Raw genomic sequence first — 23,416 nt, 5'->3', positions numbered from 1 at the left:
AAGCTGTAAACTCTCATGCTGAATATAGAATTCTCATGTTTTCTAAAGAATATTCATGCAGATCCACACAAGCATTGGTGATTAACTACACTGTGCTCCTCCAGCCCTGCTTTATGGAGCATAAGGCTGTGCTTGTAGGATGGCACACCTGCTAAATACATATTTATGGAACAAAATCCAATCTGTGCATTCACAGTACTTAACTCAATTGCTCACACATATACTGTCCAGTTATCTTTCTGAAAGCAGAAAATATTTTATGCTTATACATAATTTTTTCCATTAAAATTTATGTCATAAAACTATTGTGCCTTTGGAAATGTAACATGCTCAGCAATGCCTTGTGAGTAACAACAGAACATCTACTGTTCACACATTCTAGAATTAAAAAAGAAGTATGTAGCAAATTTCAGATTTTGGGATCAGTAAGAATTTTCCTAGCTAATATAACACAATCTACTCAATTTACAGCCTTTTACATCCTTCACACACTTATTTGGTCTCCATCATTTTCCAGTGCCCTCAGCTCCACAAGACAGCTCTGTGGGCAGATGGCTTAGAAAGAATCCCGACGACGATAAAGCTGAGCGCCCAGAAGATACCAAAACAGTAAGTCTGACATCCAGCATACTTGGTAAATACACGTAAGTGGAAGAGAATTGTAACAGTAGAGTATGCCTGGCTTCTGCAGAGTAACTCAATAACTGTATTAAGCTACATTTCATTTCATTGTGAAAAGGCACCATGGTTGCTCTCTACCAACAGAATATATTTTACAGTCAGGCCAATTGCATTCTAAGATGGATCAAGTTTATATTACAAATTGAAGTTCAGCCAATCTTTGAGTTTTGATTAAAGGATCAAAAGATTACAGGGACTATGTTATCTAGTATTTCATTCAGGAATCATATTCACTGATTTTTAAAATCCCTTCTTGAGGCTCAAATTGGAACGCAAATGAAAAGTTGCTAAGTTATATCTCAAGTGCTCTGTTGTATCATTATCCAGCTGTCAATTCCCCTATCCTTTAAGTAGTGGTATCTTCCACACTGTGCTACACTAGTTGCTTCTACAGGCAAAACTTCCATGACTGTTGCAGTTACTCTGAGGCACCAGCTGGTCAAGAATCCCAAGAATCAAGAATAAAAATCACACAAGCTCTTAAGAAAGCAATCTGCTTTTTGTGCTCACACTTTTTCACAGTAGCTTCACAGTACATCAAAAGAGGGGACATACGGGAACTACATTTCACTGATCCCTAGCCATCAGACAGGATAAGTCCACATCATTCTCCAGGCGCAAACTTGGCTCTCCTCCCTGCGTACACTTGGGCATAAGGCCATGATGTAGCTGAGTGGACCAGAAATTTGATGGATCCTGAAGTTGACACTCAGCCCATTTCCTATTGCAGGAGTGTTGCACAGTGAGCGCTCACCAACCTGCACTCACCAGGCTGCAGCAAAGTCTTGTGGTTTGTGGGGGTTTTAGTTTGTTTGGTTTGGGGTTTTTTTGGTTGGAAACAGAAGTGCTGTGGTGCGACCGGGCTGACTTCTGTTCTTACCTCTACCATCAGAATGGTTCCAAAGAACGTTTATCAATATAGGGATAGTTACTTTATAGATGCAAATAGTGGCTTGTCATTACCTGCAGCAGACTAGGAGTGATTTATTTAAAATGTTCCCATACAAAGACAACTGTTACAGTTTCATTATATTACCCCACCCACATCTTCATTTGCGAAGCCTAGCCATGATGATGACGATGACGATGATATTACCTTAGTGCAGGTGAAGAATGTAACAGTTCATGGATACAGCAACTGGACTCAGTTACTGCAGAGTAGCTTGGAAATTAGGCTGTTTGCTGTTGGGGATTTTTTATGTTTGATTTTTATTTTGGTTTTATTTTTAATCCAAGACTCACAACCATTTAAATATGCAGAAGTAGAGGCCCTACAGACTACAGTTTTAAATAAAATCATTAAAAACCTATCAGAACTCTCCACCATATTGTGCAGAACTGGATTCATGAAAGATGGAAATGTATTGCCCGGTTATGAGTCCAGTGACAGATTGCTGTTCTCAATCTGAAACATTTCACTACTTACGTGGCTGTTTCCAGGGACTAACAAAATAGATGATTACTGGAGGACCAGTCAGTTGTACTGGGCAGAACAAGCAGATGACCAAAAAAAAGGTATACTTAAATAAAGTGCAAAAAATGTTTCAATACTAGTTTTGGATAAATCTCACTTTTGGTAACATGGGACTTTCGCCCCATCAACAGCAATCTGTGGGCAGGTACCTACTGTCCATCAGTCATAGCTGAGAAAGAATCCTAAAAAGCTGCATACCTCTTCCCAAACCTCAAGAGTTAGTGTCAGTGCTGCTAGGGGCTACTACAAGGCATGTACCTTCCTATTTTGCTTATACCAAAAGTTGGGAAGGAGAAGAGTGAAAATTCTTTTTGTTCAGCTCATACCAGCCTCCAGCAAAGGCATGCTGCTTGCTCCAAGGAGATGGAGTGAGGTCCAACACAATGAGTAGACAGCATTCCCCAAGCAGCTGTAATTGTAATATTTGCATAGAAATGTCAAACATTACAGGATGAAGCTGAGTCAGGGATGTTTAGGTTAGATACCAGGAAAAGGTTCTTCACCCAGAGGGTGGTTGTGTACTGGAACAGGCTCCCCAGGGATGTGGTCATAGCACCAAGCCTATCTGATTCCAAGTGTTTGCACAACTCTCTCAGACACATGGTGTGATTCTTGGGGTGTCCTGTGCAGAGCCAGGAGTTGAACTCGATGATCCTGATGGTTCTGCTTTCAGCAATGATTAAATATTGGCTTTTGCCCAATATCATCAATGCAATAGGCACACTTCTTACAGCAAGGGAAAATGTCTTCCATCAAGATATTGAAAAGCTTGTAATGTTTGTGACATAGACATATGTAGTGCTTCAGTTTCTGCTTCAGAAGAAACAGCCATGCAGCTGCACCCACAAAACATGTTGTGGAAAAATTATTACAGAGACAAAACCAAAAGCACTTGTGTTTCTTCTGTAACTGCTGACTGTTACTGCTTTTTGGATATATTATTCAAAGAGCTACATTTAAATTTAGCAGCAATCTCATATCTGATTTCCTCAAAGCCTGAAACTGTTAGGAGTTTTGTAGTAAATAAAGTAATTCTTACCTGGGAAAGAGACAGAAGCACAGTCCAGACATTTTAAATTTATGTTTTTTACAATAATCAGTGAATGTACTGTTACAAGCTTTGGAATACTAGGACTCCTTTTGGAAAAAGAGACAACTGCAACCCAACTGCAAAAAGAGAAACATTTACAGCCTTTTACGTCCTTCACAGACTTATGGTCTCCCTCATTTTCCAGTGCCCTCAGCTCCACAAGACAGCTCTGTGGGCAGATGGCTTAGAAAGAATCCCCACAACAATAAAGCTGAGCACCCACAAGATATCAAAACAGTAAGTCTGACATCCAGGATACTTGGTAAATACACATAAGTGGAAGAGAATTGTAGTAGTCTAGAAGTCAAGTAAAAACTCCAGTGGCAAGATTGGAAGCAGCAGCAGCAAAAATATGATGAATGTAAAATAAAAAGTTCTACAAGAAGTACAGAGCCAATAAAAGTACCATGAGACAATGAAAAATCCCTCTTCATTTACTTATCAAGGCATACTTTACTGATAGATCAAGAGAACACATGGTAAGGAGTTTTACATACCATTAAGAATTTCACATCATTACAGTCCTCATCTGAGCTACAAAAGTCAGAAATTTTCTATACTTAATGCTGACAATTATGGAGAGAAACCATTCTCAAATTTATTCAGATTGATTAGCAACAGCCATAATGGAGCAGCTGCCTTGCCATTGCTCAGCACTTTGTGCGAATTAACAGCACAAAAGATGTGACAGTACTGCAGTTTTTCTGAAATTTTTAGAATAACATGAAACATATTTAAGGAGGAAATTTAACTAAAAGGCAGCTCCTCTTTAAAAATGGCCAAATGAAACTCCAACAGAGTATACAGAGTTAGCACAATGTATATTCATGACTGCTGAGGACGTTGGAGCTCCATCTCTCATTAAACAGTATTTGTTTTAACATGACAAGAGGCTTGAAACCACAAAACCATTTTTGGAGCATTTGCCAATCCTTGTGTGCTGGACCAAGGCAGCCTCACACCTTCCATCATTCACGCTGCAGAGCAGGATCGATATCCGCACTGCTCATTCTGTTCAGCAATCTCCCTCAAACGTCCCTGAGATGGATAGTTTCCATTGATCACACTGGACCCACAGCTGGAAAGTTCATCTATTCCCAGCTTGATAGGGTATCGCTTTCTGTCAGGTAAGTGTTTCAGAAAGAGAGTAAAAATTACTTTCATAGTCCAGCCATCTATTTCAATGAAGCTGAGCACTGAAGAAGCTTTAACAGCACACCCTGTTAGTCCTCAAGTGTTTCTGGCAGGACTTGAACCCTGAATATTCTTTCCAGATTAGTGCATTAGGACTGATCTCATTTGTGTTTTGGAGAGGTAGTAAAATCTGAAACATTTTAATAGCAGTGGAATAAGACATTAGAATACCTGCTAGGAAATGTTATAACTCCAGCTCTCAAGCAACGAATGTGACAGCAGACAGATATGCTAATCAAGAAATGAGAATAAAAGGAGTACCACAAAAACTTCTTTCACTGATATTCACTCCCTCCTCCAGCACACCTCCTCCATACAGGTAGCTGTGAGGAAATGCAGGCTATTTGATTCCGTTCACTGAGGATAAAAAAGGCATCACTACCTGCAGACTTTTTGAGGAAAACCAAATATTTTACAGTTCAAGAACTTGAAATGCTCATCTACAGTGTGGTAGTTTAAACTATTTTGGAAAAATAATCCTGGAAATGCACATAGAAATCTTCAACAAAATCCATCTAAAACCCTTCTTGTGGAAAAACTAGGAATTTGGATGCAGCAGCAGGAAGACACTGGCACAAAAGGAGGCAAAGCATGCACTATAATGCCTAAAATGCCACGAAATGCTGCTGATCCAACATATGAAAGTCTAAAATCTTCAGGTATGCTTAGCTGACTGCTGACTCCTGTCTTACAGCATCTTCACCTAATGCTTATCTGAAGAGACGAGATGAAACCTGGTAAGTACCTTGTACACTTTCAGGCCATGTTAAGTTTTGAATGTCTTGCTTCAGTAGTTCTAACCATATATGTGGTATTATAACAACTGAATCAAAACTTTCATTCCTTTAGCTGCCCTGAGATGTGAGGAACAATATTTGGCAGAAAGTGAAAGTAAAAAAAAAAAAAAAAAAAAAAAGCAAGTGCTTGCATTTATTTCCTAAATAAAGCACATATATAAGGTCATGTTTTTGTAAGTAGCAAACTTCTTCATTACTGAGATTGGTCTGCAAACTCTTGACCACATAAGTAAATTTTTTAGGTCAGGTGTTGATAATAAAATCTGACCTTATGGCCTTAGAAAAACTACGTGTTTATTTGCTCTGTAATAGCATTCTGAAGAAAGCCATCTCTCTGGTAACAGAAAGGTTTATGAAAGCTAAAACTACAAAAGCAGATAGTTACTGTGAAGCCATTCATTATAAATGCCCATCTAAGCAAAGGGGAACTAGTGAAGTCTTTAGCAAAGCATGCGCTCTCACAAGTAGTACTTTCCTGAAATAAAAGCAGCTGAGTGAAGACAAGAGCAAGGCAGCACTTGAAAACACACCCATCAGTCAGCAGTACAAGTTGTACCGGTGCATCTCAAAAGAACAGTTTGCTAAATAAGTCTTTTGGCCACACAGTGCAGCTTTTTATCTCCCTTACTTGCTGTCCCAGTGCTCCCTAATCGACAGAGATATGGACATATTTGTTCTCACAAGGTCACAGCAGGGACAGAAGCGTAGAAGGAGTCCACCAACCACAGAGAAGTGACACCTTTTCAGACTTCATATTTGCACTCCACTTCTGAACCTCAACCTAGATTTCCAGCTGATGGCCAGATGAAAAGGAATAAAGTTGTCCACTTCCTGAGAAGGGGCCATTTGGCAAGAACTCTGCTGAAATTCAACAGAACCTCAAAATAATATGTCTTTTTAATTAAAAAACAAACAACATGCAGCACTCACAGCTCAGTAGAGAACTCTTGAGTCACATCTTCACAGCCGTATTGTGAAGCTGGAGGAGGAGAAGCAAGTACAGTCCAAGTGTATGAAAGAGTAAAGTAAGAACAAAATATCCAGTGGAAGTTGCACTCTCTTATACAGGAAAAAATTGATCTTTTAAACATCTTGAGTAAGGAAAAAACATCAATTACACCTACATATCTAGAGCTATTTTATCTACTATCGTGGAAACAATAGGATGTTTTATTTTCATTTATCACAATATTTTGCAAGAGCCAGGGAACACCAGTGTCACTGAAAATCTGGTCAGAAACTATTATCTAAGTAAGGAATCCAACAACTCCAAAGAGAAGAGGGGATGTCATGGTGTGGGGTGTCCTTTTCTCAGCAGTTTGTTACTTAATCCTAGAACACATTCACAACCTAATTATAATTTCTTTCACCCTTCTACCACTCCTAAACTTGCATATATAACTCATCAATCACAAGCATGCATTAGATTAATGAAAGCTCCTTAAAAATTATTCTTAAATTGCATTTCTTATACCCTGATGGTATAAATAAGGTAAATATTTTTATTTTCATTTACTGCAATTACTAATAGTGAGAATACCTAGGGGTTTTTAAGAGACTTATGTTTGTCATAACTCTTAGTTAACCTTCCAGCTCTTCCCTAAAGAGCTGCCTGTTCTTCTGCAATTAGGTTACCCTCTGTGAATCCGCCACTCCAACTTCTTTTGTTATGTGTAGGTAATCCTAATGCAAAGAAATTTCTCCAGTAGTCCAGCAAACTTTCCAGTCTCCTAAGTAACATATTTTTATCAGCTATTTCTAGAGAGCAGTGGTAAAGCCTTTTAAATTCAATTATTAGTGTTTTGGAAACTGTTTGTACTCAAGATAAATTTTGCATCTTAAAATAATTAAGTCATCAACTACCTATAGAATTTTAAAAGCATCTTCTATAACAGAAAGGCACAGACAAATTCTCTACTTTATCCTAGCAATTCATACCATTAAAATACTTGAGTTGAAAATTACATTAGTTTTATGTAGTTTTATTGTTATTAACTTATTATAAATAGAGGACTTAGAACAATACACTGACAAAGGATGCAGTGAATACACATTTTGGTTTATCTATCTAGATGAAAACCACCCCATAACTAAGAGGCAGTTAAGACACAGGGAATTGCTTAATACATCTTGTGGTCTTCTCCTTAGTTGTTTAGGTATGACTAACATACACAGTACAAGGCTCCCATAGGTAGAGCTATGAGCACCATTTATTATTAATATTGTCCAATGCTTGCAGGTAAAAACTCTTCTTTCTGGTACTGGTTCAGATGTTAAAATAAACTTATTTCAAACTTTCTACAATTCCATTTTGGCAGAACCTACAGAGGACCCTGACATGCTGGAGGAAAAAGGAGGAAGAGAAGACTGATTCTACAGGAAAGTGGGGTCGAAAAGATCTTAAACTAAGAACTAAGATGGGGTACGCTTGAGTTTCCATGCTCCCTCTATTTACTTCATGCTTTTTTTGCAGAAAGGAATGGCAGAGCCAAACCACCCTGGCCTGAGATCACTCCCTGTTAGCCTGCTCAGGAGCTGCAGGCACAGGACATGCTGGTGGCAGGTAATGAGGAAGGAAAGGAGGTCTTTCATTCCATAATTGTCATCGCAACTTCAGGCTATAAGGAGAATTACCAACTTGCTTTTGCCATGCTGGCTGAAGTTGAATGACAAATCCAAACCACCAAGTTTGGTAATCTCTGCTGAGTTCTACTTTGTACAGCTATTTATATCAAGCATGTGGTATGGTCAGAAACCTCAGGATATTCAGCCATGGTGGTATTATCAGAACAAACATGGAGAAGAACTGCATTGGTTTTTCAGTTCTGCCTTTAGCTGGACAGTTTACAAATGCTGTGGAAAAGCAGGATCTTTGTATTCTGTTCACAGAGCACCTGCATTTGAAAACTGGCACCTACAGAAGCCTGACAATCAAATGAAACGACTTTGTAGCGGGGCTGAACAGGTTTTGCCATGACAAGGCTGTGATAAATTGAGGGCACAGGAATCCATTTCTCCAGTGACTGAGAACACGTGCTGCTGTTTCTGCAGGGAACCACCCTCCTGAACTAATTAATGAAGTTACTTTTTTTCTTGCTCTTTGAACTCTTTTAAGACACTGAATCCACTATTTCAAGGCACGCTCAGGTAAATCAGCCAAATATTTCAAAGAGAATTTCATGAAACCCAGTCACAATTACTGGTAAACAACCCTCTTTCTAAAAACCAAGGCCCTCAAAGGCCTCTCACAATTCCACTCCCTTTCTGGACATCACTCATGTTTTCAGAAGCAGAAATTAATGGAAAGGGTGTAGTGAGGGTTATATTATTCCACTAGGAGCAGAAGATTTGAAAAAAATGCTCAAATACTTGTACAAAAAATAAATCTAAGGTTTAGGGGATTTTTTTGAAGAATGCCATGATCTTGGTAGCACCCTCAACCCAAAATAAACTGCACTAGAATCTTGCCAGGAGTAACAGCAACACTGAAATAGACCTGATAATGAAGGGGTGGCCTTAGGAATAGTATTTCCTCACGACAGTCATAAAAATCTTTCCTAACAACAGTCATAAAAATTCTTAACCTCCAAGCTGCTGGCCTGACTTACAAGAAAAAAATCATTATCCAAAGTAAATTACTCACAAGAACTAAACCAGAGTTCCTTACAAAGCATTCTAAATTTCTCATCATCTCTTACATCTTGTACCTTTGTTAGTCATACGAAGAAAAGTACTGCAAAAAATACTTTATGCATTTGAAAATTGTCACTCTTTCAAGGAAAGTAGTCTTATGTGGTGCAACTAGGACATCCTTTTCCTCCACAATTTACCTTTGTTCTGGAGAGAAGAATGAAAATTTGTCTCATCCCAAGTGTCAACTGACAATTTAAAAGCCCAAAGTTTTAAAGAAATTGACCTTGGTTAAAACATTTGCATAATAACAATGCGTAATTCTAGCAAACAGATTCTCCCAATGATAAATTTTGCAGGCAAAGATGAAGATGATGCCATCTGAGAAGGAAGTTAGGCTAAACAACTGCACACCATTTGAAACCCTCTGCTTGTACACAAGGTAACACCACCACAGTTAGACAGCAGGACACCTCCTGCTCTGTCAGTCTGATGCTGCTAAAACTGTACTCACTGACCTGTTTGCCAATGATTTTATGAAAATAAATCAATAAACAAACCAAACTGTGCAAGTCAAACTTTGATCCCATTCACACAATCAAATTTTCAGACTAATACAGCACTCTGCTTCTAAACATAAGAATATGGAAGACGGCAGGAGAGGAGAGCAATTGATTTGCAAAAGTGCAGTACCAAAAACAAGGCATAGAAGATTTAAATTTTTGCAGGCTATGTGTTTCAGGAACAAATTTTCCTTAATACTAAGAATGTTTTACTGTATTTTTGGCAATCTAAACGAGTGCTCTACCGAGGAACTGTTCCTGCAACAAGAATCAGGTGATCAACAAGGACATGTCTCAAGTCCCTTGATATGGACTGGGGAGAGAGAAGGAATTTATTTAGAAATTATTTTTATAAGTCATTAAAGGATAAGCCATTCCAAAATATTCAGTTAAGAAAGCACTTATGCAACTACTTTAACCCCCACGCCCCCCCAAAACCCCCCAGCCATTTTAATTTCACATCCATGGTACAATGTCCGTATTAATTTTTACATTATCTGTTTAGATTATTGCACACATTCTATTGTTGCCATTTAAAGGATTCTAATAGGATAACACCATTGACAGCTTAACCTTTATTAAACTGTTGATAACAGATGCTTCTTTTAGTATAAAGTCAGATGAAGACATTAGAAAAATTATCGAGCTATTAAAAGATTGAAATAAACTATTAAAAAAAACATTCTCTTTACAATATTGGTCTTTCATTTACAATTAGAGACCAGAAAAAATGAGGGGTTTCTGTCTTAATATTTTACTAAAGCAGCATTTAAACAATACTTGAGGCACTTCTCAGAGATTATTGAAAGCTATGAGCAATTAGATCACTCAGAGTTGAATCTGCAGAATATGTCTCCAGCATTAACTGTTATGTATGACAGTATTGCTACTAGTTGCTTTTAATATCCAGGTATCTGGAAAGTTGGAGTTTGTAAAACACTGAAGTGAGCTCTAAGCTTTCTGGCTGTCTACAGTAACAAATATGTTTCTCATATTTTTCACATACAGATGATTGTTTATGTAAGAATTAAGCCCCACAACATAACAGGAAGATCTGAAGTGTCAGTACTCTTTATACAGAGTACGAAGAGATTTTGACTTGCCAAAAGCAAGAGGAAGCATGAAGTGGACAACTCCATGGTCTCAGTCATCCCATTTCACAATACAGCATCTCTGATATTGCTCCAGCACATTGCATTATTCTGATAGTTCTAAATACCATTGAGAACAACATATGTTCCCAATCACAAAACCTAAACACAGAACAGACAGACTTTAAAAAAAGATCTTGTACTTCAGTTGTTCTGGATCCATTTGTATAAGACCTTTCATGACTACACAGAAAAATCACATCACTTGCCAAAGCACATTAAAATAACACACATCAAATTCTGTTCTACATCTATCCACAGCCAATGGGATAGAAATTCTTGCCCCTGATTTCAAAGCCTTCCCAAGCACAGGAGAGCTTTGCAGTTTCCATATCCCACCCTACACCTAACTTCTCTGCTGGAGTCTTCGTGCAAAAAAGAAAAACAAATAAAAATATGCAGCTATGAGTGAGAGACCTGAAATGCATTCATGGTCCCAAGCCGAGGGCACAGGGCAGATTTGATTTGAAATATTAAGTTCCTTGATCAAAAATTTAAAACTATCAAACAAGATATTTGGATAAATGGAAGAAAACTGTTTCCAGTGGGATGGATTTTCTTGTTCCTTCTGGGAAATGGACCATCAAAAAAAAAAAAGTTCACCCACAAGTATCACAGTTGTTCAGTATCGTATCCCAAAATAGGTCCCAGCCATTTCTCCACGTCTGCCACAGACATGTTTTTTCTCAGTGCATAATCTTCAACCTGCAAAGGGACCACAAAACATGATGATTTTGAAACTCCAGCCTTTAGTGTTTACAAAATTTTTGAGACATCTGCTCATGAGGTGTTTTTGAATGCTCTAACACTACTACAATGGACAGTGGAAGTTACCTGATCTTTACATATCTTTCCAACAGCAAAGTATTTGGAATTGGGACTGGAAAAGTAGAGGCCAGAAACTGCAGAAGCAGGTATCATTGCGAGTGATTCTGTTAAACCAATTCCTGGAAAAGAGAATGAGAATATTCTTATTCTCAAGAATAGTTGAGAATATGCACAAATTCAGAACCCTTTTTTTAGGCAGCTTCAAGCAAACTCAAAAACCCAAGAAGCTTTCAGATGAATAAACCCCCCTCCCCCTCCATTTTCCACTTGTTAACTATGGAAAAAACCCACAGAGCTTTAAATATACTGCAGACTTTCATTACAATTACAATAAAGAAATTGTACAGTTTGAAGGAAAAAACTTGGGAGATTTTGGCAAATGAAGTTTTGAAACACATGAAGGTATTTTTTGAGCAGTGAAATATCTGATATGTGAAAATCAGAGGAAAACAAATGGAATTCATTCCTTTTTAAGAATTACCACCTCAAGTTTCCTGTGGACCAGGAAACTGGCTTTTTTCCTGTTTATATCTGGAATGTCTTCTTTCAAGCATAAGGATGATAGAAAATTTCTCTGTGCAGCAGAACCCTGTTTGCATGCAACCTGCTAATTAGTGACATAACTCCTTCACGAAAAGCACTGGCAGTGGTTTGCAAATTCTTCCTTGAATGAGGCAAAATAAAAATGGCAATGAAAAGGGAAAGACAGCAATTCCTAGAAGCACTTCAGTTCAGTATTTTATGTAGTTCTGCAACACCCAATTTGCTGGGTTTTTTTTATTTCAATCTCTCATTCACATAAAAACAGTTTAAGAATCTTAGTAAAGCAGAGTTACCTGTTGTTTCCTCAATGTTAGCAAGTTTCCACATGGTGAGCTTTTCCGTATGGTCAGGCTGGCTTGGATATCCAGGGGCAGGGCGAATTCCCTCATATTTAATTCTGCGTAGGTCAGAGACATCGAGCTGCTCAGTACTACTGTAAGCCCAGAATTCCCTTCGAACTCTTTCATGGAGCTCCTCAGCAAATGCCTTGGATTAGAATGCAAAGATTTTTTTATATTTTTGTTTGTACAGAATGATGCAATAGCTACTTAGGACAAACAATGATAGAGACTATCCCCACTCCCACTTTCATTTTTAAGGGAGCTTTTAACATAGGTGAGAAATTTGCTAAAACTAAAATTCACATGCAAAACTTATTTTGCTAATTCAAGTATTTTAGTTTCTTCTCTTATTGGTAGATAGTGGTTTTTTAATTGTTCTGCTTTAAAATCCTACATACTCAAAAGACATAGACAAGTAACCCAAAAAGACAAAGTTTATTGATCTATGGTAGTGACACATTATAGCATTGAAGTTACTACGTCTTGACTATCCCAGTGTCTCATCCAGGTCTAGCTACGGAAAGCCACATCATTCTTTCATCCATGCTAGATCAGATATCAGTATGTGCTGCTGCTCTTTTTAGCGGAGGACTTTTCCTTGAGCTGAAAGTGGGCAACAGCTTTTCTGAACTGCTCTTGCAGCTTATGCTATTTTGCAACCAACAGTTGCCCTTCAAGAGGGATTCTCACTTCAGTAAACACCTTTAGATGGCATCTAATTGCTGAAACTGTGCTGTAGCTTGAAATATGCACCTACAGGTAACCCCATTTGCATTGCACTAAGGTGGCTGTAAATTTGCTCAAAGTTACAAGGAAACACGTGATGAAACCTCATACCTCTGCCAACCGATCGCCGAGAGCCTTTACCATTATGATGTTGTATTCATCATCCTGTTTCCTAAATTCATTGCATAACTCATCTACACCAAAGCAGGCCACAGCAAATAGGCCTAAGTAGTCACAAATGCCAGAATCCATTGGTGCTATGAAGTCAGAGAGGCAGTAATATGGATCTGTGCAGGCAGAATCCTTTTCAGCCTAAAGTAACAAAATCAGTGCAATAAATCAGAACATTTAAAAACACATTATTAGTGCACTAAGCTAGACAACAGTATTTTTAAGACTAAAGGGCATAAGGCACTTCTGACAAACATCTAACTAGTCTTTGAGCCATAGTGTCTTTCCTGTAGTTAAATTAGAAGGAAAACCCCTCTCTCACTCAGAGGGTGTTCAGATCACTGAAGACACTGAAGAACAAAACGCCAAAGAAGAGAGATACTGTGCTGAACACACATATTAGAGATGTTTTTCTTCTATTTACAGCTAGTAAGATTTAACAGCTTGCACTGTGGATTCAGTCTCTGCATAGGCCATTCACTTAAGAGGTGGGTTTGATCCTTCCAATTCAGAAGATTCTGTGATACAAATTATTACAAAGTAAGGAACACTCTTGTACCAACTGCTGGGTAAGAGAAGGAATACTTCACCTCTATCCCTCACAGATTCCACATTTGTTAGCAAAACAGACGTTGATATGCAAACTGAAAATTGTTCAGCAACTCCCAACTATAGAATGGCTGTGAGAGTTTGTAAACACTCCTAGTTTCTTGTGCTACAAACTATGTATTCAGTAATCCAGACAACACTGCACCTGGGATACAGACCTTACACTAGTCACACACAAACAAACAAAATGCATCTATCACTACTGAAAAGTTGAATCTCAAGTGAAGTTCAAGTGGGTTTACGCAAAGGAAAGTGGCCCAGAGGAAAAGGACCTGAGGGTGCTAGTCAAGAGTTGGCTGAACATGGAGCCAGCAGTGTGCCCAGGTGGCCCAGGCAGCCAGTGGCAATCTGGCTTTATCAGGGATAGCGTGGTCAGCAGGACCAGAGAAGTGATCCTTCCCCTGTACTCAGCACTGGTGAGGCCACACCTCAAGCACTGTGTCCAGTTCTGGGCCCTCAGTGCATGAAGGACATTGAGGTGTTGGAGTGTGTCCAGAGAAGGGTAATGGAGCTGGTGAATGGAATGGAGCATAAGTCTGATGAGGAGCAGCTGAGGGAGCTGGGGTTGTTCAGCCTGCAGAAAAGGAGGCTCAGAGCAGACCTGATCACTCTCTACAACTACCTGGAAGAAGATTGTAGCCAGGTGGGCATTGGTCTCTTCTCCCAGACAATAACTGACGGAATGAGAGGGCATAGTTCTTAAGGTGTGCCAGGGGAATTTTAGACTGGACATTAGGAAGAAATTCTTCACAGAAATAGCAATTAAATATTGGAATGGGCTGCCAGAGGAGGTGGTGGGAGTCACCATCTCTGGAGGTGTTTATGGAAACACTGGGCATAGCACTCAGTGCCATGGTCTAGTTGATATGGTGGTGTTTGGTCACAGGTTGAACTCGATGATCTCAGAGGCCTTTTCCAACCTGATTTTGTGATCCTGTAGAATAGGAAACATACTGCTCACTGGATCCTTTTCCAAATAGGAAAACAGATAATAAAAAGAGGTGACTGAGTAGCCAACCAGAAATTTTGAATCATATCAGTGTATTCATTGTGGAAACATGATTGCTATTTAGGAAGTGGCACAGTCTTACAGAAAGAAACATTATTACATGGCTATTACTTAGAATGAAAATTCCCATTCTTTGACAATATTTTAACATTGCTTTTCATCCAACCCCAACTGCATCTTAAAAGGAAATAAAACACCCCCATCCCTGAAAAACAAAGAAAAACGGCCTATTAACCTACTAGGTTAATACCATAAAGTACTATAAAACCAAAGAAATATCCTTTTTCCACACAGGTGAAATCTATGGTAATTTTAAGGTTCTTTTGTAATTATTAGAGCTACAAAAAAAACTAAATGCATCTCCAACTTTTAGATTTATGTCACAACCTCAACAACGACAGTGTCCTGAAGAGAACTCTGTGTACTAAAAGGAACATTTTATATAAGAAACAGAAGACAATTATTGCTCCTACTTTGCTCTGGTGATGACTGCTGAATTACTATATACACCAGATTGGAAGAAATGCAGTGAAAATTATATAGAGAGTCCAGAAGAACAGTATGTACAATAGCACAGAGTTTCATAGCCTTAACCTTTGAGGGAAGCCTGAATAATAGGGGATATGCAAGATAAAAAAGACTAAGGAAAATAACAGTATTCCAATAATAAAACCCATTACAAGAACATCATCAAATCAGATATTCTTCTTGGGACAATCCTGGGAAAAGGCCAGGAAAAGAAACAGTAGTAAACTTGATTTACATGGCATATCAAAATATTTAACTAGGCCATAAGGCTCTGGAACAGCCCTTCCTGTGTGCTTGTTGAGAGCATTTTATATAAACATCTGCCATTGACTGTTGTCATCCATCTCCATGCAACAGATAATCTGTTCCAGGGAACTGAAACAGAAAGACTTAGAGAGTTATGTGTTAGTACAGTTCTGCAGTGTTGGCATGTGACTATCTTTATAGAATATTGTACTCCAGAAATTTAGGTAGTTGTTGAATGATTTTTTTTCTGCCCATGTTTGATGGCTGTGAATATGTGAACTATGAAGAAGCCAAATCAGATGACAGGGAAAAAGGAGAGGCAGACTATCTTGAAAGTTGAATCTATCAAATTAAATGCAAATCTAGGTAAGTATGATTCAAGCATGAATACTTAAAATAATGATTAGCTCAGTCAGAATTAGCAGCCAACTAATTCCAAACTGCCCCTTCATAATGGTGAATTTTACATAAAAATTAAGACTATCAAAAACACTTATCTCCACTGAGCTTTATTTTCCAGGGGGTTTTTAATGCTAACTGGGTTTAACCTTTAATACATTCAGGCAGAATTTTTCATCTAAAGCAGAATTCGGGGATATTAGAGAACTAAGGTTCATTAGGTTCTAATTTAGCAACACAAGATCCATGTAATGAATTTATACAGCACATTGCTTTAGGACATCCTAAATATTAAAACTAAGACAGAAAATGCACATCATATCTGAAGACGTTAAACCTATAAAGCATTTTGTACAACTATTATAATGCAAAATACTACAAATATTAAAATACAAATACTTGGATCACCACTAAGAAGATCTTGTTATTACTGAAAGAAATGGCAAGACAACAGCCACAGACAGATTACAATGACCATTTTCTACAGATTTTAATAGGGCACTTCTATTACATTCTTGCAATGCAGAGGGGGGAAAAAAAGGTCACTTAACAAATGTGCTGTTATTGTACCTGTTGCCTCAAGCCATAAAATTTTGCTATTGGTTCTGAAGATCCCACTGCCTCTTCTACAGCATATAAGTGGATATCATCCTGAACACTTTGAGCCGGCCAGAACCCAACCACACCTCTGGCTTGTAATTTCTTTTGATTAATCAATGTTTTCAGTAGATCTTGAGCATCATTATAAACCCTCTTTGCTTCTTCACCTAGCCAAAAGAAAAAAAAAAAGAGGCCTTCAGAAAAGGCATGTTTTCACAACTGGCTAAATAGGTTAAAGAACTGTTGAAGATTGACTAGTTTTCCACATACTTCTCCAATGACTGCAATGATCTGTCAGCTACAGCAAACAGGGAGACAGCAGAGTGATTATGTCTTGTGATTGTGTCTATATAGCTATAACAATATATATCTTGGAGTAAAAAAATAACAGAGACACAAAATGTTTCAGCCAGCACCATTCTAGTATGGGCAGAGGATACAGAATAAAATGAGCAGCAGAGACCTGGTACATGCACCTACATTACCCCAGTGCAGTTGACTCAGAACATTGTTCTCAGTGTCACCCTTGCAATTTCATCACGCATTTCAACACCTATCAAATGGTTTCAAAAGGAGACAGAGCTCTCTTGCCATCCTCACCCACAATGGGGACAGAGATATATTAAGTGCTCTGATGCTACTGAAATACCTCCCTGTGCTTTGGCAGGTGAGTGCTAAATAAGATGCCTGAGGATTTTTCCGCATTTATTTTTCAGCCTCACATTACAACAGTTGGTTTACCAAATGTTGCTTTAAACAAATTATTTGAGTGACATTACTTTCCAGGTGTTTTCAGTATTCCTATGTATTTCAAAACATTCAGAATCTTAATGCGGAGGCAGGTCTGTTAGGATTATTTACATGAAGTAAATGCAATTTCAATACTCACCTACAGTTTTATCATTAAAGATCTTAGGAAAGCTCCGGTTGGGATATTTTCCCCTAAGTTGCCAGACATCAAAGAAGGGCTTCCAGTCAATGTATTCTACCAGCTTCTTCAGGTCATAATCTTCAAAGACTTTTGTGCCGATGAATTTTGGTTTTACTGTGGGAATCATAAGTATGATTTGACATGATGAAAATAATTTAAAATTGCTCTTTTATGTGCAGCATAGCTGATGCTCACCAGCCTTCACCACTGCAAAGGACCTCTTCCAAAGTAATTGTCTTAGAATTCTCACTGTCATATCATTCCCAAGTCATATCATACTCCACAGTTACAATGTAACAACAACAAAAAACAGCATAAAAAGCATGTAAAGTTGGAATAGAAAAATTAAGGCCTTTTGTTCTTCCATATAAATCAATATTTACTAGCTGTTGGACTTGGGAACTTACCTCATTGGCCACAATATTGGCCAAGACAGAAGACCAAAAAAACCCTACACAACTTTTCAATATATAACATATTTTATAAGCATATATACCTTTCATATTTACAAATCCCTTTCTATACAGAGACATGTTAAATGCTGTGATACTGCAGAATATTTCTGTAAATTTTTATGTAACTTTAAGAACTTTTGCAGGCACCACACACTTGTTCAGATGCGCTAGTGAAAACACGAGATGGACTTACATGTGCAAAGCCACAAGCTTTGCACTTGTTTTCTCTGTACTGTTCAATACTCTGTAAACAGCCTTTATCAAGATGAGCTATTGAAAATTAACATCTTGTCTAGTCTTTTAAATGAAATGACAGAAAGCAAAGTTAATGTCACTGCAGGGTGCAACATCTTGTGGAATGCTGTTTATACTTGTAAAATCTAATTTAAAAGAAGATAAAGATCATACCAAACCAGTATAAAAAATGATGGGGAAGGGGTAGGAAAAAGTGTAAGAAGGAATGTCATACAGATGCCATGCCACAAGCTGTGTTTCCCAAATATGGTATAGTAAGCTTTGCAATGTAATGAGCTACGCAGACATTATTTTGCAAAGCAGTCATTAGATTTTTGATTATAAGGTGTTATGGGTAACTCATTGTTTCAGAATTTTCCATTTTTTTATTAACTTGAAATTTAATTTTTTAAATGAGCTATGAAAAAACAAAGCAGAAACAGATTGATCAAATTTATGGAAAAAATATCTCTGCTGAGACAGACACCAATTTATTCAAGCTGTTACACTGCTATATTCTGAAGTTTAATCAAGCAAAATTTAATTAAAATATATCTAAAATAGATGCATTAAATAAAGGGACAGCAACAACAAACATCAACAACATATAAACTGACCTGGTTTACGACCTGATAACCAGTCATTATGGAAACCTTTCCTTCTAGCTTGCTGTAGAGACAAATATCTTCTTTCCTGTATGGACATAAACGTTAATTTAAGACATATAAACACATGGAACTGTTGACTTCATGGTAGACTTCTACTCAAAATATTCTTCAGGACAAATCTGACAACCTGTAATTTCAGTCCCAACAACTCTGAGTTCACAACTGTAAAGTAAGATTACTTCACAACCATACCACTGTTTTTTCCTGTATACTTCTGATAAAACTGGCCTACAAGATTTCTAGTTCCTCTGAACTACACCAGAGGTTGTTCCTTTATTACTTTAAAATAGAGGTACAGCAAGACATTCTCCCACTGCTCAGATCCCTCACCTAAACAAGACTACAACATTAGGAAAGCATGGTGTTTCAGAATATAGTGTAGCTCATTACCACCAAAAGCAACCAGCGCCATTTTCATTACCCCATTTGTAGCTCCCCATTTCCAGCTACTGCTCCAGGAGAGCACTGGTCTCCTGTAGGCTGGTTACAATGACATGACTGCCAGCTCCATGGAGATGTCCTAGATGCCACTGACTGGCCATTGATGACAATGAAGAATGTGCCAAACGTGTTAGACTCAGGCAAAATTTTCCCTTACAGGCTCAAAAATCCGATTTCATAAGCACTTCTGGAAGTTTTCAATCAATTCTACTGCAAGTTTTAAATCAGAGCAAATACACCTGGAGGTTTTCATAAGGAGCTGAAACCGAGAGTAATGAGGCAAGTGCCAACCACTTCAAATAAGAAGCTAAATCAACTACATTTGTACCTTGAGAGATTCATAGTGTTCTTGTCTGATTTCTTCATATTCCTCTAATATTTCTTCGAAGAAATCATCCTTTACACTATCATCTAAGAGCTGGGAGCACTGAAAGAAATAGGAAAGAAAGCAGAGTAAGTACATATTGTAATGTACTATAGTAAGGACAGAGTATGACTTTCAAACTAAGCAATCTCTTTTGGACTTGTTTCCAATTACACTTGGCAACACTAAACTAAGCCTTATAATAATCTGCAAACTAGATTCAAACTATCCATATTTAGAATATGAGTATTACAGAGAGCACTGCCCTACTACACAGGTAAAATTAGCAGAGCCAAGTCTAGCTCTGAAAAGACATGAGAGGAGAATACTGCGAAACTTAGAGACTGAACAGTCACAGAAACAGCATGCAGCTTAGCCTACTTCTTACAAGAAGGTACTTGCCAGTTAAGACTACACATTTTGTTGAAAGACAATCCAACCTAAACAACTCCAGCCACACATTTCTCAGTATTAATGTTGCCATCTAACTAATTTCAGAAATATTTCCAAGTTAGAGAGAATAGTTCATATCTAACTCCATCACTCTTCAATAGAAAACAAATCAAACTACAGTCAAGGACTCAGGGTGAATGTCACCCTCACTAGAGAAATGGGACTCTAAATAAAAGTACCCAGTGACAATCAGTGACATGAGTCAGATGAGAGAACCACATGGCAACAAAAAAAAAGAAATGAAGCAATAGTAGTTTAGAAACTGGTCTCCGTCGCGTCTCTTCAATTTTCTGCCACAACATTAAGCCCTGGAGGAAAGGATGAGAGGCACAACAGAAAAACAGGGCATGTATTTGTGCATGGATGAGAAATTATAATTTAGAACTTACAACCACAACACTCTTGGATGCATCCAGGACATGAATCACAGGTGCGCTGTATCGCGGGGCAATTTTAACAGCTGTGTGTGTTCTTCAATGAAAAAGAAAAATAAAAAGAGTGAGCATTTCACAACTGAAGCAAAAAAACAACAGAACCAAAAAACCCAATAAAAACCAGACAAACCCCCAGTGAAATAAATCCTGACTTAATGCATAGACCAGAACTTCAAAAGAAGAAATTCATTCATCCATCTGCTATGCATGAATCATTAAACACAGATTTTAATAATAGGTACATGAACACTTTTCTTCAAAGAGTATCAGAACACTTCATAAATAATGTGCCAACTCACATTCCCTCACTGTCTTACCAGTTGAATGAAAATCACCAACTCGGTAGTTTGAGTCTCATAAAATTTCAGTGAGAATGTTCCAAACTAAGCCTACCAGGAGCTAACAATTTTTTTCAATCCTTTTTGCTCATTTTACATTTTTCCCTCCTACAAGCTGGGTCTGTGGATTAACATTAACCTAATTCAGTGATGACTATTCCATTTCTGCTATGGTCTACTTCAAAATTGGAGGCACGGGTCACCAGAAGAAGGAATTCTGCCAGTGGTCAATAAATATTACACACTTGCATCTTGAAGATACAGTGAACATTGCATTATAACTACAGGAGCAATAAAGAAAGGTAGTGATCCTACTCTCCACTGTCCATCAAATTATGAGACAATTTGCTAAAGCCATAAATATGGAATATAATAGGTCTGCTACAATATGTGCTGCCCTGATAAAGAAAGGAATACTGCTAACACCTTCTAGTGATGAAAGAACCTGTGCTCAGAGTCCTGCCAAAGCTCTTCAGGCAAGTATAGGAACAAAGACCTTACAGGCCAAAGCTCAGTTTGCTTTCTTGTATACTAAGGTCAAACACCATTTTTTAAACTAAATTTAAATCAGAGCCCAGGAAGCGATTTTCCATAGCAGAGATAAGATCTTCTTTTTCTTCAGGTTCTGTCAAATACTTAAAGCACTTGGACGTAGAGGTTTACTGATGACTGTGCAACACAGCAGTGAAAACACTGTCCAGCATCTTCTGAATTTGCTTCTAGGAGATGCGCTTCTGATCTTGACAGCTCTAAGTTTTAAAAGGATGTTGTATCTCCTATTACGATAGGAACAGACAAAGGAAACAAACAGGACATGGTCCTACAATGGCAACATATCAGCCATTACATACTAATTTTTATACTTTTTTTAAAATAAACTTTACCACAACAAGGATGTCACCATTATTTGTCTGCATCTGAATTTACCAAAGCAGCATAGTAAGAATGCAGATGTTATCATTACTGTAAATTCTGAAGAAATTCTATTGTGTAGATTCTGGAGACAAAATCCAACCTCCCTCTCTTTCAAACCAATCTCACTTTACACCCTTCAAAGTACTTATGGTCTCTTTATTCCAAATAACAATGTCTACTTATTACAGAGGAAAAAAATGCAGATGGTTCTTCATTAGCAATCTCTGACATATACACAACCTTTGAGAATGTGCATGAGGCTAAACTTAAAACTGGGGAATTAAAATTAAATATATATTACTAATCCAGTCTTCCATGAAGAATACCTTTACTTGACATATATTTTATAATCACCGTATTGTGTCTGGGCACATGCATAAGTATATATTTATATAGAGTTGACATGAACAAAATTTATGTATTCAAAATTATACACATATTCTTCAGTAATTTCCATATTCCAGGATAAAACTAGTGCTCCTTCCTGTTAGCTACACTGATCTCTGTGAATAAATTCTGCAAAATTGTTTGATGTGGTTATTTGACATCGATTACGAGGCCACAATGCCGTGTGTGAAAACACTGAGAAGATCTAAAGAAAGGGCTCTCCTAAGATATCTGCTTAGAATAAAGCCTTCCTTTCACTCACCCCCCTGCCTTTTTCTTTTAAGAAAAAACCCTCCATGTTTGTTCTCAGTATCAAAGTGATAGAAAGAGATTCACAGGGAGAAAAAGGATACAGTAAACTCTGCATTATAACTACAGGAACAATAAAGACTGGTAGTGATCCTACTTTCCACTGTCTGTCAGATTATGAGACGATTTGCTAAAGCCAAAAATACAGAATACAATAGATCTGGCTACAATATATGCTGCTCTGATAAAGAAAGCAACACTGCTAACAGCACCTAGTTACACAGAAAATTAATGACCTCTGCAGTCTTCTGAGCTGTCACCTACTCAAGCATACTGTAACCTACGGAAGTCAGCAAACCATGACCCTTGCCCAAAACATATCTAATGCTAAGACTAGGTGTCAGTGAGCTGTCAACACTGGTCTTCAGGAAATTATAGCAGATCTGTTATTTGAACAGATCTGAGGAACAAGATCTCAACAGAAAAGCTCAGGTCTATCAAAAGCAACATGGTAAGTACTTCAAAGTAAAAAGCTAGACTTTATGCCTTATCAGCCTGCATGAACAGGACTGGAGACACAACCCAGTCATCACCTTGCTGAACAATGATCCAGGAATATGCAGTAACTTTCTTAAAGATAATAGCTCCCTGATGTCAATATGATAATTTCTAGTCTCAAAATCCTGCATTTTCAGAATGCTTTGTTCAATCAAGTAGATCATTCAACACCTCAGAAGAACAGAACTGTATTCATATGCATATGTCCGTGAACTTCTACACACACAATAAACACTTGGAAAACACATAACACTTGCAAAAATTAAACACTTAGGATGTCCATTATTTGTTATGTCCCTGACTACATTTTATTTGGATTTTAGTATATTCTAGGATTTATGAGACAAAATAGAACAATCGTAAGGAAATACACACCAGCATGAATATGAAGGAAAGGGGTAATGAAGTG

The 23,416-nt window shown here is 37.8% G+C and overlaps 1 protein-coding gene across 3 annotated transcripts in view; it reads right to left on the bottom strand.

Moving 5' to 3' along the window:
• Positions 1 to 9,989: 9,989 nt before the first annotated feature.
• MTR (5-methyltetrahydrofolate-homocysteine methyltransferase) overlaps positions 9,990 to 23,416 on the bottom strand; it is a 52,167-nt gene continuing 38,740 nt past the window's right edge. For 2 of the 3 annotated variants that reach the window (XM_071549605.1, XM_071549606.1), the window contains 9 exons: positions 20,516 to 20,597; positions 19,638 to 19,736; positions 18,818 to 18,893; positions 17,470 to 17,625; positions 16,551 to 16,747; positions 13,130 to 13,330; positions 12,245 to 12,437; positions 11,415 to 11,527; positions 9,990 to 11,285 (listed from right to left, as the gene is read on the bottom strand). In XM_071549605.1, coding sequence (XP_071405706.1) covers positions 11,193 to 11,285; positions 11,415 to 11,527; positions 12,245 to 12,437; positions 13,130 to 13,330; positions 16,551 to 16,747; positions 17,470 to 17,625; positions 18,818 to 18,893; positions 19,638 to 19,736; positions 20,516 to 20,597 — 1,210 coding nt within the window. In that variant the 3' untranslated portion in view covers positions 9,990 to 11,192. Of the gene's footprint in view, positions 11,286 to 11,414; positions 11,528 to 12,244; positions 12,438 to 13,129; positions 13,331 to 16,550; positions 16,748 to 17,469; positions 17,626 to 18,817; positions 18,894 to 19,637; positions 19,737 to 20,515; positions 20,598 to 20,630; positions 21,675 to 23,416 lie in introns of those variants that run through there. The other variant, XM_071549607.1, reaches the window with a different exon arrangement.

The sequence above is a fragment of the Pithys albifrons genome, chromosome 2, assembly GCF_047495875.1.
Source record: "Pithys albifrons albifrons isolate INPA30051 chromosome 2, PitAlb_v1, whole genome shotgun sequence".
NCBI classification, from domain to species: domain Eukaryota; kingdom Metazoa; phylum Chordata; class Aves; order Passeriformes; family Thamnophilidae; genus Pithys; species Pithys albifrons.
This window is presented reverse-complemented; position numbering and strand designations above follow the sequence as displayed.